General features: G+C 43.5%; 1 protein-coding gene across 1 annotated transcript; it reads right to left on the bottom strand.

Annotated features, from left to right (window-relative positions):
* Positions 1-343: 343 nt before the first annotated feature.
* Positions 344-17,840, bottom strand: DHX37 (DEAH (Asp-Glu-Ala-His) box polypeptide 37). Its single transcript, XM_010289142.1, has 26 exons — positions 17,661-17,840; positions 16,704-16,816; positions 15,632-15,959; positions 14,744-14,892; positions 13,847-13,939; positions 13,251-13,347; positions 12,753-12,866; positions 11,921-12,022; positions 11,298-11,412; positions 10,835-10,930; positions 10,166-10,242; positions 9,291-9,426; positions 8,954-9,030; positions 8,131-8,363; positions 7,572-7,683; positions 6,353-6,459; positions 5,766-5,954; positions 5,514-5,638; positions 5,111-5,227; positions 4,812-4,984; positions 4,299-4,413; positions 3,733-3,870; positions 3,284-3,378; positions 2,768-2,841; positions 1,740-1,837; positions 344-426 (listed from the first exon to the last, which is right to left on the bottom strand). Exons 1-26 carry the CDS (start codon positions 17,838-17,840, stop codon positions 344-346), a joined length of 3,336 nt encoding a protein of 1,111 aa, XP_010287444.1.
* Positions 17,841-18,535: the final 695 nt, after the last annotated feature.

Raw genomic sequence — 18,535 nt, 5'->3', positions numbered from 1 at the left:
TGCTTATCGCAGCATCCCACACAGAAAACACTTCTCCCATTCAAACCAACAACTATACATATTTATTATAGTTCATATGACTAATATAGTCCAAAGAGAAACTTAAAAAAAAAATCTTTAAAATACAATGGATAAAATTATCCAAACATTACAAAATACCAGCAAAACAGCTGGTAGAGCTTCTGAGAACACAGAGGGCTTCCCAGAACACCAGAGTAACACTCAGTTCACTTACAAAAAGGTATCGCTAACAGCAAGTCCATTTGTGTCACCATATTTCCAAGGAAACCCAAGCTCTTGAAACATCTTGGAGAGGAGTCCCTCAAGAACAGAGTCAGGCACTTCACAGTGCTACTGGTGGCCACTTCTTGGCTAGATCATCATGCATAGCTTCGGGGATCCACTGACGATAGGCTGCGAGCAAATCTGTAACAAAAGAGCAGAGTGTTTAGGCGGCTACGGGAGCCGGGGACTGGAGTGGTTTTGCTGGTAAGAAGAGACCCCGTGGCGTCAGCCTGCTCGCAGGCAGGCTGGGGAATGAGGGCACCTCTCCTGCTGAGAGCAAGCGCCAACTTTCCATCAGTGGGATAGTCTTGGAGCTTGGACACCTGCATGCACACATAAAAGTATCAAGTATGGGAGAATTACTGTGAAAGTTATCACTGCAATCCCCCTTGGAAGAATTTTTGTTTTTTTCCTACTTTGCTGCTGCTTCTATAAAGAACGCTCATAATCTGGTACCCTAATATTGAACAAAATCCATTTTACTTGGCAAAGAATTTTTCCTGTATCCACTGACAGTATGTCTTGGTTTAGCCCCCCTCCAGACTGAACGCTAGCAATCGCTCTATGCCCCAAAAACCCCCTCTCAGCTGAGAAAGGGAAATTGGGGGAAAAAAGGAAACTTGTGGGTTCAAATAGGTTGAAATATAAACAGATTCAATAAAACAATAAAACTAATATTAATACTAAAGCAATATAAAGTACCCAGAGTTATACTCGGCCCAGGCAGTGGTCGCAAGCTGTGCGCTGCCAGCAGGGAACGCCGGTCGGGGAACCCTGCGAGCAGAACAGCTCCCGTGCAGGGAGAGCAGCCTCGGGAGCAGAGCGACTGGCGAGGTCCTCCCGGGATGGCAGCCATGGAGCGAGCGAGCCCTTCCCAGCAGACTCCCCAGTTTATGGTGAGCGTGACGTTTATGGTATGGAATACTTCTGTTGGCCAGCCTGGGTCAGCTGCCTTGGCCTTGTTCCTCCTGGCTTTAGCACCCGGCTGTCTCGAGACTGCCAGCGGCCTTGACCACTATGGAAACCTGCATTCCATCCCTGGCCGTGAACTATAACAAAGTGCCTTATCAACATTGTTCTCACAGTAAGGGCTGCTGCAGTGGTCTTAGAAATGCAGCTTTCCTGAACAGAACACTGATTTTATGATTCTATCGCAGCCAGACCAGGACACAGTATCATCATAGTTTTGTTTTTCAAAAGCCAAAGCAAACATTTTAACTGTGATTAGAACCACATAAAAAACCCCCCCTTAAAAATGTTGCTTTCTAAAGTACAGGAAACTCCAGTTCTTCACAAGAACGAAACACAGAATATTATTGTTTCTAGTAAGAAAACAGCAAATATTCAGAGTGTATCAAGTGAAACCATCTGTTTTAAAAATTCCAATTAAAAATATCAACTATGCTTGAGGTCTGCACTGATATGACTAATAATCAAGCAAGCAGGACACTTACATTTAGGATTTTTCTTCCATGCAGCCAGCAAAGCATCACGATTATCACAATTTTCTGCAACTAGAGCCTGCAGGAGGGATTCTGTCCTGGGCTGAAGTCTAAATTGGTCCAAAACAAAATGGGGCAATAAAACAATGTTCATTAGCACAGTTTAGCAAAAGTGTTACAGCATTCAGCTCAGCCTTCTGAATCCATACTCTTAATACTTTTAAAAGGCTAAATATAGATGTAGAAAAACATGACCTCTGGAAGAAAGTTCACTAGAAGTAGTTTTTTCCTCCACCACAACTTTTTGTTGTTAAAAGTAGCAGCAGGTTGCTCTTGTTGCCGGCAGCATGAAGTTGTCTGCTAGGCAGTTGCATAGCACACAGTAAAGCAAAAACGAATCCATAGGTCCCATCCTAAACTCCCAATTGACTAAAACAGGAAAATATTTTGCAGTTGCAGGACCCTCAGATAACATCAGCCACTTTTAATAAAAGTCTTCAAAATCCTTGCATCTATCCACTCCAGGAAAACTCACAGAAGACTCACAAGAAAGCTTATTTTGGTAAACAAGAGAGGACATCGGGGGGATAGCAAGGGAAGCAATAGCCGACAGTCCTTTTGAGAGTCACAGTTCTATAAGTGTAATCAAAAGCACAAGAAAAACACGGTCTGTTGGAAACATGTTTTTGAACAGAAATAAAGAGAGTGTAATTGGCCAAACTGCAAAGAAAAGCAAGGAGAGTAGTAGCGCTCATCTGACAGTTTCTTACACGTGTGAGCAATTTATTTGTATGAAGCAGCCCGCAGAGGTCAGTCTGACCAGCGGGTTGCGTGTGTTCTTCCATACGGCTCTTACAATAGCCCAATTCTCTTGAGACACAATTCTTCTTGGTAAGAAAACTCATTTTCCTCTCCCTGCAGCTACAGCCAAGATGACTATCTGGAACACCCTTCCCAGCATTGATTTTTTTTTTTATTTAAAAGGAAGGTAGAAGTGTTCAGTGGAGACAACAAACTTAAGTTTCTTTTTAACAACTTACTTGGACCATGTCTTCAGCATTATGAGGGGACTGGACAGCAGACACCGGCTGTAAGAACTCAACTTTTCAATGACCTGGAAGATTTGTTATAACAAGTATATAATGAACAAGGTAAATTAATTGTTCTGCAGAGACAATCATCAATGAACTCGAACTACTACAGATTTCCATCCTATACTCTCTATTACCATCTCTCTCCCATCCATGTCTCCATACCAATCTTGTTCTGTCCATTCTGAGACACAAGCCAGTCAAAGACATGAGTTATACAGCTTTTCTCCTTTGCAAACAGGACTGAAATTTGGGGGTCTCTTTCACCCAAATGCTGATTTTCATGCTGTTTCCTATTTTAAAGTATCTTCCCCACCCGCTGCAGCAAACTCCTCCAGCCACCAACAAGTTATGAGGAATGGGCACACACACAACGGAAGAAGACACAAGGCTTATCTCCTCCAAAAACTGGGCTAAAAACTTACTGATAACATCAAGGATGTAACGCAGCTGGAACACACTCACCTTTCCTTCAAGCAGGAACCTGGCAAAGTATTTGTAGCGATCAATACCTTCTGGGTAATCAACTTCCACAGCAGGGAGCTGCCAGCTAACTCGATCTGTAAAGAAAGATCACGCTGAGCCTCCTAAATGCTCGATGAGGGGGCTACATTTCCAAGGGTCATTTCCTGACAACACAGGTGCTAAGCGAAGAGGATACTGCCACCACCCAGCCAGCCCTGCTCCTTCACAGGGGGAGCAGATGGGCATAAAATGCCCATGCCAATGGGAAGATGCTGGTATTTCAATGCTATGAATCCCATGGAGCTACTCAAACCACTGTTAAGCTCTCTGAACAGTCCAAGATGAGCTTGACCTTTCTGGTCTGCTGACAGTCTTGTTAAAAGCAGCATTACAATAACTATAGAGCAGCTCTTGGACAAAACTACCGAGTGACAGTTTAAGACACTTACAAAAAACACTTGGTCTGTGACATCGAATTCGGCCTGTTTCACGACAATAAGACGGAGGAGGATTTTCCAGAGGCTTCCCAAAGTGGCAATATGGTGGCAACAGGGCAGGAATCCACTCAGGTTCGACTGCAGACACACCTTAGGAGGGCAAAACACACATCTGAATGCAGACTTGCTGCCAAGAGCCGCCACTCGCTAGCAGTCCCGTGAGTACACTGCACAGGCAGGAGCTCATCTCCAGACATTCACTTGTATCTCATTTTTCTAGTCAACTTGAAGTTCTTTTATTCAGAGATCAGCAATAGGTAGCAATTGCTGACAGAACTGGTGCAGAGCAGCTATTTCAGAAGCTGAGCTTTGCTCCAGCCTGTTCTGCTAGACAAAGGATAAAGTAGGGCAACTTTTCCCCTGATCCAGATCTAGAAAGCGTAAGGATCCAAACGCCAGGAGGCACAACCACTCTGTAAGGAGGGCACGCAGTCACCGCAGCAAGGGAAACGTTCTGCTAAGGTGTTTCTGAATTCCTCACCGCAACTAAGAACAAGTAGGGACCACAGCAGCCTCACCTTTCATGTACAGTTTTGTAGTCTCAACAATTTCCTGATACACCACAAACTCTGGAAGTTGTTTGAAGAGGATTGAGCTTGGATGGATGAACACTGGGTCGTCCAGGAGAGCAGTCTTTAAGAAAGCACAGAAGATTGATGCAGAGTAAGACGAGTGACTGGCAATACAATTTCCTGATTGCATCTAATTTCAGTCTCTCTCAGATGTGTATTTATGTGGTTTCCTTAAGTGACAGAGGTTTTTAAAAACACCGTAATTTTCTGCTTCACTTTCTCTGGAGACATCAAGTACTTTGCAAGATGGACTAATGCTACTTCTTAGCTCTTTTATAACAATTCCTATGTGAAGACTGGGAAATTGCAACACTTGAAACTTAAAATCTATTGAGAGAAGCTGTAGAAAGCCAGCACATGCAGCCCCAATGCTGCATCCAGCCAGAAGCCCAGGCTTTGCACAGGAGTGTCTTTCTGCCACACAGGGGAAGAGGAATTCAGTCAAATCAAGCTGTTTACCTTGTAGGCATTTTTCCACTTGTCATCTAGGAGCTCTTCTGCCTGAACCCTTCGGGCAACATGATCCCCCAGCCCTGCCAGCACAATCTGTCTCAAGTAAATTGCTTGAGCTTCTGTTGGGGGCTTCATCTTTGGATCAACATAGAGACCGGCATCAGTGCAGACTGAGTTCACTGCAGGGGCAAAAAAAAGGTGAGTTAAGATTCAATAGAAAAAAAAAAGTTGCAACAAACAGCCCAGCTGATTTGTTACCCCCTGAAAGAGAATAAACACGGCAATTCCTCTCAAAACCCACTTACCTGCTGTTGTCAGCTGCCCTCTCAAGCGCCTGATTTCCAGCATGGCTTTGTATCGGAGCCCGTTTTCTTCACAGAATTTACGTGTACACCCAGCATACTCACAGGCCCCCACTGCTCCTGGAAGCAAACAGTCAGGTGGAAGAAACAACTTAGACAATCAGTTCTCCTAATTAAACCACCTGTGGGACAGTACTGACATAGTCAACACATGCATATCACAGTTCCAACTTGTCATTAGCCTGGGACACTGGCAGGCTGCCCAGAGAACAGCCTAGGAAACATACTGCTGGACTTGGGCCTACAGCACAAGGATGCCTTTAGTTGTATAGAGCTGAGAGCTCAGGGTGACAGGCAGGAGAACAGAGTGGAAGTTAACAGTACAGGGAAATCGCTGTTTCAATACCTAACATCACCATGAGGTCTCCTAGCTTTTGCATCGACCCCTGCCCAGCCCAGATCCTTTGCATCTGTAAAAGCCTTGCTTTCTTCCCCTTCAGTTTCGCCGTCTCTTCCTCACTTACTGCTGGCCTAAAAGAAACACAGAACAGCATAAACGAGTACCGTGCTTACCTGCAAGGGGCCTCCACGTAAGAGGAGCATCAGCTGTGACAAGGTGATGCATCCTGTAAATAGGATGTCAGGCTACCTCACTCACCTGTCAAACTCTTCAAAAAGCTCCCGGACGGTCATTGCAGACACTATGGTAATGGTGTACGGGAGGCAGTCGTGCTGCCTGCTTAATGCCAACATCTTCGCATAGCGGGGGGCTACAGGAAAAGTGGCCATTACTCTGCCCAGGGGACTAATAGGGCAACTCAGCTTTGCTGCCAGCTGCTGTTTCAGCCTGGAGGAGGAAGAGAAAAAGTCATGTAATGAAGTAACTTCTGCATTAGAATAAGTTTGTGTTTCTGGTTTTGGCAGCCCAAATAATTTGATGTGTTTTCTCAAATTTTGTTCTGTGCTGGTCCCAAAGGCTCAGAGAAAGATTTCTCTTCCTCATGCAGCTCCCACCTGCCCTGCATGGCACACTCCTAGCACAGTCTTTCCCTGCCTAAACACACCCAGGGCCAGTAAAACAAACACAGCTGAACCAGAGACTGTTAAAATGATGCCAGCCCCTGTACAGAAGCACACCCTCAGCTGCGAGGGCTGAGATAGAAAAGCAGGCAGAAGGATCACAGTACCCACTGCCTCCACAGAGGAGGCTGAGCAGCAGTGCCAAGAGGGGACCGCAGATGTTACCTTCCCGTCATAGGGGGTTCCTTCAAGGCACCCAGGGCTATCAGCAACTCCTCAGCTGCTGCAAGTGCTTCTGCTGGAGGTGGTGTTGGGAATGGGAAGTTGATTACCTACAGACATCAAGAGAAAACACTCTCAGTACATCATTGACACCGTTCCCATTGAAAAACAGACACTGAACGCAGTATGAAGTCCTGGAAGAGAGCAAAATCCTCCCCTCTGGTTATATATACCAAAGAAAAACTTTTAGGATGTTTGCCAGGAGCAAGAGGAAAGGACTTATAATAGGAGGAAACACTTAGAACAAAAACATTAGGAAACAGGAATACCATCGTCACCCTTAGCTGCCACTGACTGCAGGCACCGCCTAGGGTAGGCCGCTTTAAGGTCTAACTTTAAGTATTGCACTTTCTGAAAGTGCTCAAGTATCTCCAAAACACAACCCCTGTTTGGGCAGGGATTTTTTTACTATTAAGAACATAAGAAAGCTCTTTTGTTTAGTCTGGAGAAGAGGAGGCTGAGAGGAGACCTTATTGCTCTCTACAACTACCTGAAAGGGGGTTGTGGCGACGAGGGTGTTGGCCTCTTCTCCCAAGTAACTAGTGATAGGACAAGAGGAAATGGCCTCAAGTTGCGCCAGGGGAGGTTTAGATTGGATATTAGGAAAAATTTCTTCACTGAGAGGGTGGTCAGGCATTGGAACAGGCTGCCCAGGGACGTGGTGGAGTCGCCATCTCTGGAAGTGTTCAAGAAACGTGTGGATGTGGCGCTTCAGGACATGGTCTAGGGGACATAGTGGCACTGGATTAATGGTTGGACTTGATGATCTTGAAGGTCCTTTCCAACCTAGTGTTTCTGTGATTCTTATTACCTAAACAAACATGTCTGTTAAGGCCTGGTGGAATTCACAGAATCACAGAATCATTAAGGTTGGAAAAGACCTTTAAGATCATCAAGTCCAACCATCAACCCAACACCACCATGCCCACTAAACCATGTCCTGAAGTGCCATGTCTACATGTTTTCTGAACACTTCCAGTGACGGTGACAATTCACAGCAGCTTCTGCAATTTGCAGAACCAAAATCAAGTCCCAGGATCCTAATTTCTAACACAAGGCACAGCCTCAAGCAATGATGCTAAAAGACATTTGTGTTTGTTTCTGGCTCCTAGGGACAACCACTTTAATAAATGCTGTAGTACAAAGCAAATTTACACCTCACCTTTTCTATATTTAATGCCTTCATTTGCAGAATCAAGTCTTCTACCGGCCGCTTTGTTATTTCTGGAGCAGAAAATTTCTCAAAGTCCATGAAGACTGCTGAAGAATATAACCTAGTGGACCAGAAGTGCTGCTTAGAGACTTAAAAGAAACCTTAACTGAAAAGATATGCATGAAAAATTGGCAAGGGATTTAAAAAAAGGCAGCTGTGGGTACTATTTACACAACCATGTAATTATTTACATGGCTGGGGCATACCGCCTCATTCACATAAAGTTGACGTGGTCTGGAGGAATCCATGCTAATCTGGCCACCAAAATAAGGGTTTTCAGCAAGAGAACAGCCCCTGAGAAGCCAAAGTGTCAAACCAACATCACCAGTGACGGTTCATGTTTGGCTTCATCTCTCCTATTTGAATGAAGAGCAGACAAAACCAAAATGCTTCAAGCAGCAGTAGGTCGTTGTGAAAGGGGCAGCAGGACAACGGAAGCGGTAAGATTCACATTGACACTCCTTAGGCTTTTTCTTTCTTCTAACCATCTCCATGGCTGGTAGCTAACCTGTAACAGTGCCCTGGTTCTGTCCGGCCAGCCCGCCCTGCCCGCTGGTTAGCTGACGCTTGAGATATCCAGGTGACTCTGAAAGATGAAACCCCAGTAATCTTGTCGTAGAAACGTTTCTTGACCTTTCCACAGTCAACCACATATTTGATGCCTGGAATGGTAAGCGATGTTTCAGCCACGTTGGTGGCTACAACACACAGTCTCGTGCCAGGAGGAGGAGCCCTGAATACCTAAAAGAAACAGGTAAGCATGTGAAATGCAGTGCCAACAATGGAGAAAAGACAGGCAGTCAACTTGGATGGGTTGCAAAGGGATGACAATGCATACAGCATTGCAGGTGAAACCCAAGAGTGAGGCCAAAGACTTAACTCCTTGTCTCCAGCTCTACAGCTCTCTATGGAGCTCAGCTAATCCCTCAGAAACATCCACAAGGGCTCCAGGTGATGCAGACACCAGTGTTGAGTTGTATTTAGACATACCACTGCCACCTCCAAAGCCCAAAGGGGAATGCAAGAATTTGGACGAACTGCCTGTTGGCAGTGGGATCCTGATGTGCCTCAGAGCCATAACTAATTTCAACATGCTGCAGGACTGTCACTTTTCATCTCTCCCAACCTGCTGACCTGGCACATTAGGGAGATCCCAGCCCAAGCAAGGCCTGCTCTGATCCCATCCCAACTTACCCATTGGGCCACTCAAGTCTGCCCACTGACGCGTAGTCCAAGATGGAAATTTTAATTCACAAAGCACATGTGGCTTTAGACAACGATCACACGTATCTATAAGGTTGATTTACTCATTGTGACAATAAATCCTTTACCTTTGCTTGTTGCTCTGGTGCTAGCAAAGAATAGAGTGGGAGCACATAGAGTGGAACGGATGAATCAGACTTCTCATCTGTGAAGAAACAAACCAATGTTGTTAAATACACGGTAAGTCAAGTCCCAGGCTTAGTCCCAACAATGTCTTCACAAATACCACTTCATTTAAAACTAGTGAAGTATTTGGTACAAAGCTGAAGCTGGAAAACCTTAATGGCTTTTCCATGACACAGGACTGCTGTGTTACTACAGCAGTTTAGCAAAGGACAACTAGCTTATGTTGCACATTTGACAGGTGACAGGAGGTATGGAATTTTTATTTCTTAAATGCCAAACCTTCTGAGTCTCCATCTCCTAAATCAAGGTCAATATCAGACCCTGCAATGTCATCATCAGTTTCAGCATCTCTGTCTTCATCTCCTTCATCCACTGGTACAACAGAGTAATTGTCCAGATCAATCTTGGGGAGCGTCTGAGAAAGAAAGGAAAGATGACCACAGAGCATTAATGGAGGGACACAAACAGCACTTGTTATTGCTTTGAAAGCTAAGCTGCACACTTACTCCAAACATTTGTTGACCTGAAGGTGACAGAGGGATTAAGAGATTTCATTTGCATTTTAAGGCTGAGGTTGAGCATTTGGTAACTGTGAGAATCAGGGGGGAATAACTCAAGTATTTTAAACAGCATTTTGTGCTGAGCCAAGCTTCTTCACTTGGAAGACAGTGGGAAAGGGTAAAATTTCTTTACTTCAGGCCCCTTCATCTACCCAGATCCAATGTCAGTGGATAGTATATCTATAACATCGAGATCTCCTGATAACAAAGTGCATATAGGACTTGGGTGGAAGCCAAACGCTACCCTTTGTCACAGGTGCATCAGTCCCAATTTTGGGTAACAAACAACAAGATGAGGAGCAGCCCTGGAGCCAGCAAGTCTGGAACTCCTTCCATTACAGTTTTAATGGTCAGTACTCAACTGAAATCAATCTCCTGCCCATAATATGCACAAAAACATTTTAGCTCATAATGCAGCAGTTATCAGTGTAGGTTGTATTACAGGGTTTCCTGTGGGGACACACGTAGTTTGCAAGGCTTCCTGCAAGTCTAAAACAGGTTGGTGAGGAACAGGGCTACACAGGAGTACTGTTTTGCAGGGAGGATACCTGCTCCTTCCTGTCTCTCTGAGGAATTCTAGCCATCACACATTACCATAACTTTCTTCTGTTTCCTTGATTTCTTAAATTTTCTGATTTCTTCCACTGATTCTTCTTTGTCATCATCTCCTCCTACAAAAAGAGCCAGTGGAATTACTGTTAGCTGAGCATGCTTTCCTCTTGGAAAAGGTAGTGGGGAGACTCTGGTCCCACTCCCATCTTTTTGGGGATTCAAAAAGTGTCACAGTGTGAAAGAAGCAAACAGTCACATTGGAGGCAGAGGGGACAGGGATGATACAAAAGTTTAACGCTGTAATTCCAGTTAGGAACCATACAGAGGATCGAAAGCAGTGCACACAGCAGCTGTATATGCCTTGAGGTTTAAGAAACAATCTAGAGTCACCTTGGGAAATTCCACTATCCTGAAAATAAGCAGTCACCAACAAACAGCAGCATTTCCACTTTAATTCACAACTGATACAGTAAGTGAAGAAATGCAATGGATTCTGGGGAACTGGAAGGGATCATACACAAAAACCTTTTCCCCAAATTCAAAACAGCACAAACTTAACACTCAGTCATCAAATTCATCCACAATGAGCCCTTTCCCCAACCCTTGCTTTGAGTTTTTTCAAATAAAAGCTCTTATTTTTAGGTGCAAAGCAAGCTCACTTCTCAGTGGGGTAAATTCAAAGTTTAACAGTCCTTTATTCTGTAGCATTACCTGCAATGTTCTTTTTTTGGAATGGAAAGGCTTTCCTTAGCCTTCTACAGAGAGAGTGAACTTCTGCCTGGCCTGTTAAAAACACCAAAATCCCACCTGCAAGAGAAGAAATCACTCACAACGTCAGCATAGGTATTTGCCCTTGGAAAGCTTCAGATTTCATTATTGATAAAAAGACAGGTCAAATACACTGTGAAGTAACAAGGAGGAACAGGGTGTTTGACTGCATCTGTCTTCTACTACTCCCTCAAAAAGCACGCTAAAATGAAGGGTAATTTTCACAAGAAAAACCTTCTAAGTAAAAGCACAAAATACATCATTGTAGTCCCATGTTCAACTTACAAAAAAACCTCATCCCAAACCAAAATAAAAAACAACAAAAACCTCCCCCCAAAAAACAATCCAGAAAACTTTAGACATACTAAGTGTAAAGAATATGAGAGGTTCTCAGCAGTGACCTTACCTGAGGGTAACATTCGATGGATTTTACACACCTTTCTGAAGCACTCCCCGCTGTAGTCATCTAGGGGAGTTTTCTTGTTAAAATGAACAGTTACAGGGAATTGCCTTGCATCTACCTAGAAAGAAAACAGAAAAAAAGGGTTTGTTTGCTGTCGTAACTCCAGCACAATCATTACAGCTTTCATGGGAGAACACAAAAAGCTCACCCTGTATTTCTGTTAAGCTTTTGTTTTTGGTAACCTACAAAACACTTGACCCACAGAAGTTATTGGTGCTGTCTACCCTGAACACCACAAAACCAAGCTAGAAACCAAAACTTTCCCCTCTTTCAGATCATCAACTCAGACTGAGGCTTTCTAGTTCTCATGAACTGTAGCTCACAGTTTTTCAATATAATCAGATTCTGCTGGGGCAGCTTTCTGATAAAAGTGGAAAGAAAAACACCAAGTCCCAAAAGAAACAATAGTCTAAACAAAGTAACTATTTTTAAATTGATATCCGAAAGATTTCAGCACCAACTGGAAAGATTAGAGTGTCCCTATTTTTTAACTGGTTTTATAAAGGAAGCCCTCACTGTATTTCAGCTGTTACATCTGACACAGATCCCAGGGAAGAGAACAATACCTGAATAACAGGAGGTGTAACAGAAAACAGCCTGTTGTTATCAGTGAAATCTTCAACACGAAGGGTAGCTGACATGACGATCAGCTTCAGTGGCAGCCCTTTCTGCGGGGATACACACTGTTATTTTGTGCCCTGAAAGCACGTGGCAGGTAAGCTACACAGCACACAAACCCAGAGCTATTAGCAGGACTGGATACAAGATTCTGCACCAAAGCACTCAAAATCTAAGACAACAAAAGCACTGTGTCAAGTGACAGAGGATACACACAGCTTCAAATGCAACATGCCATAAAATACATAAAACCCTACGCTGACAACCCTGATGCTGACAGTGACCTGCCCCTAAACCACTGCATGCTCTCTCCATCCCTAAGTAATACACACAGAGATGCCAAGCACTGCCTTGCAGTCCACCAGCCCCCAGCATCAGTCAGGACCAAACACTTCACGCTATCTGTCCCGAAGCATCTCCTCCTAAGCACTGCTCTTGGTGGCTCATTCCAGTGCAACAGTAAGAATCTTCCTTTCTCACAGGCTTAATTTTAATTATTTACCCGTGTCTTGTGGCACTGTAAGTCTAAAATTAATTGGATATTGCCTGAAAAGATATCTGTTGGTACTGATATGTACTATTTTCCCCCTTTTTGTAGGCTCTGTGCTTCTTCAGTCATATGGAAAGACAAACACATTACTGAGTGTTCTGTCATGGTTTCCGTCAGATCTCCATCAGCTTCCACATCACACAGAGTCCCTGTTCCCACAGAGCCTCTTCATGTTTAACACCCCCTCCCCAGCACATCTACGTCTAACACAGAAATCTTGCTTCTCTTACCTTTGCACGAAGAGGCACGATGCGAGACAACAGGCCTATCAAGATATCTGTGTACATACTCCTTTCATGGGCTTCGTCAATAATGACGACTTTGTACTTTGAAAGCATGAAGTCCTGAGAAGAGAGATTGATTTCACAAGAAGCCTCGCTCAAGGACATCTTTAAGTCAAGACAACATACAGCTACACAAACACTGATGCCCCCCATCCTCATGGCTGCAGTCTCTCCCGCATATTTGAGCACAGTTTAATGCGTTTACCCTACATGAAGCAGCCTAGTTCCTGAGAGTCTCTGCCCTGGTCTCATTTTATACCACAAGATAATGTAACATTTAGGGACTTGGGCAGGAATATAAAAGTTTGAGACGAAATACATCTCCGGTGCTGAAAGGGATTTTGCTTTGAAAAGGCTGGCAACAAGTCCACGCAATGTAACTGGCCTCTCTTCCTAGCTATACAAAATACTTTCATTTTTACAGCACTGAGGACAGTAACTTACCTTCTGAATTTCTTTCAGCAGCACACCATCCGTCATGAACTTGATTTGTGTTTCATCTGTAATGTTGCCTTCATATCGGATTTGATATGAAACCACCCTGCAAGGAAATATCAGCGTAGCCACAAGAAAAAGCATAGGGAGAAACAGAAAATTCACGTTCAGACCAGGAGGCAGTCTTCAGCCTAACTAAATTAAGACTTGAAGCCAAGACAAGACAAAAAGCACACCACCAGCTCCTCAGAGCCTTGTACACACAAAATGTTAGAAGCTGGGATATACAGTAATGTCACTTTGAATAATTTTACTGTTATGGGATGCTTTCTCATATGGAGACAAACGAGGACCACTGCCCATACACCATCTCCACAAAGCTCTCTCTAAAATATAACTTACAAACATTAGTAGCAACAACTCTGCACATTTTTTTTTTCTTAGATGCCCCCACAGAGGGGTTTATAAGTAACTTTCCCACAGTTCTTCATCAAAGACTGAAGAAGCAATGTGCAAGTCCTGATTTTAGTCTATGACATATTTGTCTATGACAGAGCATTTCAGCGTTATCTTGCTAGCAAGGTCTCAGCTTTTTGCCTCCTCACCTGTGTGACAAGTTCATTTCCTTAGCCACTCGCTGGGACATAGACACTGCAGCCACACGCCGAGGCTCGGTGATCCCAATAGTACCATTTGAACTAAAGGGGTGAAGGAAAGAAAAGGAGGGATTGTTTGGCTGCTTGTTTTAAAGAGAGAAACACTTAGAAAGATGACAACAGGATTTCTGCACAGTGGTTCTAAATTAAGTAGCATCACTCACACAGTATCACTTTTAGTTCAGAAGAAAAACAAAGAAATGAGGCTTTGGGATTATGCTTCTATTATACATGTACTGATCTGAAGATGCATGTATCACAGGAATTTTTCCTTCAGATGTTGTCTCTGTAATTCCATCTGACTGAACTTGCACCCCTGGACATCCCTCTGGCAAGAGAGTACATTTCAGAAGAAACTCAGGCTCAGGCAGCAGCAGCACAGAAGCTGGATACACCTTGGTGCAGCTCACAAGAAGCATCTTACGAGGTGTCCAAGCTTATGAACGTTACCAACAACACCAGATGAGCCACAGCTATTTTCAAAGATGTTCTTAAGAAATATGCACATTTTCTTGCAAAGGTAAAAACAAACCTCTGTAGGCAGAGGTTAAACTATGTAAGATGGGCAGGCAATAAAGCCCCTCTGTGAAAAACAGGCCAGTGGCTTTGAATAAAACTTTTACCTTAGAGGTTTCAGAGGGCTGCTTATGTGGAGAGACTTTTGCAAGTCACAGTCATATTCCCTTCAGATTTTTTAAAAGCCCATTCAACATGGTCACTACCACTGCACAGAAAAGACCAAGTTCAGTTCAGCCATATCAGAAGAAAAGAAACAAAATCAGAAGTGACTGAGCTCAGAGTCAATTCTTCTATTTACATTTGCTACAAATAAAACAAAACTCGTACCTGGCATAGCCAGCTTCATAGAGAAACTGAGGCACTTGTGTGGTTTTACCGCTTCCCGTCTCTCCGCATATGATGACAACGGGATTCTCACTAATGGCTTCCATGATTACTTGCTCTTCAGCAAGGATTGGAAGCTTTAGTCTTGCTTCCTAAATAATGTAAAATATGTTTTAGTTGCACTGTTTTGTATCTCGCTCCCTTTGTTTTCCCCAGGATTGAAAACTGTTACCTTCCTCAGAGTACAAAACCCACAAAAAGGAATTCTGCAAGTTTTGTGGTTCAAAAAGCTCCAAACCAGCTAATATCACAGCAGCATGTCCAAGAGCGGGTCATCAGAACAGCTTCCCAGAAAGCAGCTGGCAAGCCCTGCACTTTAATTGATGAAACTTCAGAGTCCCTTGAGTTTACTAATATAGCGCTTCAAGCAAAAACTCATTTCACAGCTCTGTCTTGTCTGTTCGGACACATGCAGGGCTCTTCCCCTTTCTACAGAACACTCTACCTACAGCAAATGGAATAAAACTACCCTGCCTAAGATACAGCGTAATGGAGAGCTGAAGTGACTTCACAAGACTTTCCAGCGAAGAATGGTAAAAGACTGGTAGTAGATTCTATATTTAAAACTAGAGACAAATGCTTATATCCTAAAACAAAATGAGTTTTTCTTCCACCAGACCAACAGGCTTAAAGGTCAGACATGTACGTGTACAACTTGCCACAACAAGGACCCTAAGCGCACAATGCTGCCATGCAGGGTTAGCCAGAGACACAAGATAACGCTATAGTGTCTGCAGTGACCTAATCTGATGGAAGATACCAGAACTTCCAACCCCCTTATAGCTTATAGGCTTATAGCCTTATAGCCTTTCACTGTTCACAGAACCTCACCTGAATCTCAGGAGACCTGTCCACTGGAATGAAAACCGCAGGCTTGCAAGATGGTTTGTTGGAGGCTGTCTGGCAAACTGGCGCACTAGGACCAGCCAGCTGCTGGTTAGCCACGGTCTTCTTCATACCTTCCTCTGGCTTTTCAGCAGTACTCAAATCACTGGCTGAAGACTTTTCAACTTCTTGTTTCTGCTCTTCCTTCTCCTCCTCAGAGCTACTGGGCTCTTCCTCAAGCTCCGACTCTGAACCTGAGCTGTGTCTTCTCTTGTTTGCACCGCTGATGCTCCTGATCTTTTCGGGTACAGCAGTGCCTGGCTCCTGTATCATCCTAGAACAAAACATCAACATGTGGACTATGTTTCGGTCAATGTTCTCCAGAACCTCAAGCCAGACACGTCTTCCACACAAACCGGAAAAGTCGCATCACAAAGTCACTGAGCCTGAACCCAGGGAAACAAACTCAAACAGGGAAACCTTCTACACCTTGGTTGTAGTGCAGTGCCACAAAGAGGTTACCCAGAGAGGTTAACCCAGTTCTCCAAGCATCTCCATTCTTGGAGGTTTTCACAACTCTGCTAGGTAAAGCTTCAGCTGACCCGATCGCTGGATTCATATCTAAGCACGCTCTATACGGACATTTATTAATTTCTTTAGAAGACATCTTTGTTGTTTAATTTATTTCAGCTTCTGACAAATGCAGCTCTTGATAAACCCAGTAACTAAGGACCTCATCAGTTTATGTTTTCCAATACAAAAAAGGGTAAACATTTATCCACCAATTATGTAGTTTAGCATGATTTCTAAGAGTATGCAGATATAATTGTCACCCACCCCAACCCCTTATGAAAAGGAAGACCAGGTTATTTTAACTAACAACCTCTCCTTAGGAAAACAACTACTATATAAGCAGATAAAAACAGAAAATTATTTAACTCCACCCCGTTCTGAAGAACCTGTACACAGTAAGAAGGAAAAAAAAAACAAATCAAGGAAAAAAAAAAAAGCTAAGAAAGTTGCCAAGTTTTCAACCACATCAATAAACCAGAATGGTTCTTTCCAAATAATGCTTTACCTTTTAATCTGATACATGCGTTCCCCAATACCCAGTTTGGAAGTAGTGTACAGAAGTTTCATTTCTGCCTCGGAAGCTTGAACCTCATTCAGTTTGCTCAGCAACTCAGCTCGCTGTTTGGGAAAAACAAGCAAAAATAAGTGCTTATTTTCACTAGGAAATAACTTAATTTCAGGATTTGCACTTGAGTTTTAAAGGGTGTGCTCTGGCAAATCTTGCTGCGAAGCTGTAAAGATGTTCCTGCTGCCACATGGTCAGTCCTCCCTGATGAAGATTCTGTCCCTGCACTAGAGCAAAAACAGAACAACTGTGAACTTGACCCTTCATTGCTGCAATGAAAAGCTCAGCTGCACCCTTCAAACAACAGCGAAGAAAATGGATTTGAACTAAAATACTGGAGTGAGGACTGGAGCAATGGAAGCCTCCTGTCAACTCCCTCATGTGGGACATAGTGCTGGCAGGAGGTCAGACAGCAGCAGCTTTAAACTACCTCCACAAATAGAGTTAATTTGTCAAAACCATTATTCTGACACTAAAACGAATGGAAATTTTGCTTGGAAAGTTTTTCACAAAAGACAGAAAAGCTGTATATGGGTACATACACATACACATACAGAAAATACACAAGAGCTGGAAATAAATATTTCAGATGCACTGGCAGTAGCAGTTAGGGGTACATTAAGCTTGGCATTCTGCAGCATCTGCACGTCCTTGAGACGCCCCGGACAGTTCACATCCCAACACCGCTCACTGGCACTGCAGAGCAGTCGCTCCACCTCTGGTTTTTCACACCAGCAACGTAATTGCATCACTTATCAGGGACTGGCAGCGTCACAGCACAAGGGAAACCTCAACAGCTGCTTATTAACATTAGCCTTTTCCACACACCGATATTAAGTTAACTTCATCATATTAACAGAAGTCACAAAGCTGGAGTTACAACAAGCAGCAACATACCTGTTTTTTCTTTTCCTTCTGCTCTAAAACTTTCTGCAGGTTTTTCTTCTGTTTCTTGCTTAGGGGTTTCTTCTGTTGTTGCACAACACAGGCTACTTTTTTCTTCTTTGCTTTTTTTGCTGGCAGGACCAGGGCATTACTTCCATCAATTCCCTTCAGCGCTGCTTCATCTGAAAGCATGTGTTTGATTATTCACCTGTGCCAGGCAGATTATTTTCAGCACACTGCTTAACAGCCTTATCACAAACCATACTAGATTTAGTTGCTTTAAACAAACATAACCCTCATCCCCAGCCAAAAAAAAAAATTAATCCCGCATCATCAGCAAGGGCGAAAGACCATGAAACTGGGGACTCGATAACCCTGTGCTTACTATAGCCGTAAGGGGAATTTTCCTTGACTTATGTAACAGCACTATGAAACTTCTGCCTTTTCATTTGACTCCCCCAGGGGTCAGGGAGCAGCGGAGCAGCCCAGGACACGGCGTGTCTCGGGGTGACCCCGCAGCCTCCTGCCTCTCCCAGAGCGAGTAGTTTTTAATACTAAAAAACCGTATTACTCAAGCTTGCATAGTAAAAATAATACAATAAACGTGGTGTTTTTTAAAAGTAACGTTTGAGAATGCAAACGTTAAACATAAAAATATTTTAATAATCGCCTTAATAAAGAATTGTTTAAATGCGGTAAGTGCTTTAATAGAGCTGTAAGTCAAAGCCTGTAAGATACTTTTAGATAATTATTTTAACGTTTCCAATAAAACTATACTAAAGATACATTAAAGACATGACAATAATTCTAATCTCGGCAACTCTAGGGTCGCTTTAGCAACGTTAACAACCCCAGGTTGCAATAACGAACGTAGCGCCGAGGAAGAG

The sequence above is a fragment of the Phaethon lepturus genome, unplaced genomic scaffold, assembly GCF_000687285.1.
Source record: "Phaethon lepturus isolate BGI_N335 unplaced genomic scaffold, ASM68728v1 scaffold25536, whole genome shotgun sequence".
Classification (NCBI taxonomy): Eukaryota; Metazoa; Chordata; class Aves; order Phaethontiformes; family Phaethontidae; genus Phaethon; species Phaethon lepturus.
Note: the sequence above shows the minus strand (reverse complement) of the source record. Positions and strands in the feature narration are given on the sequence as shown.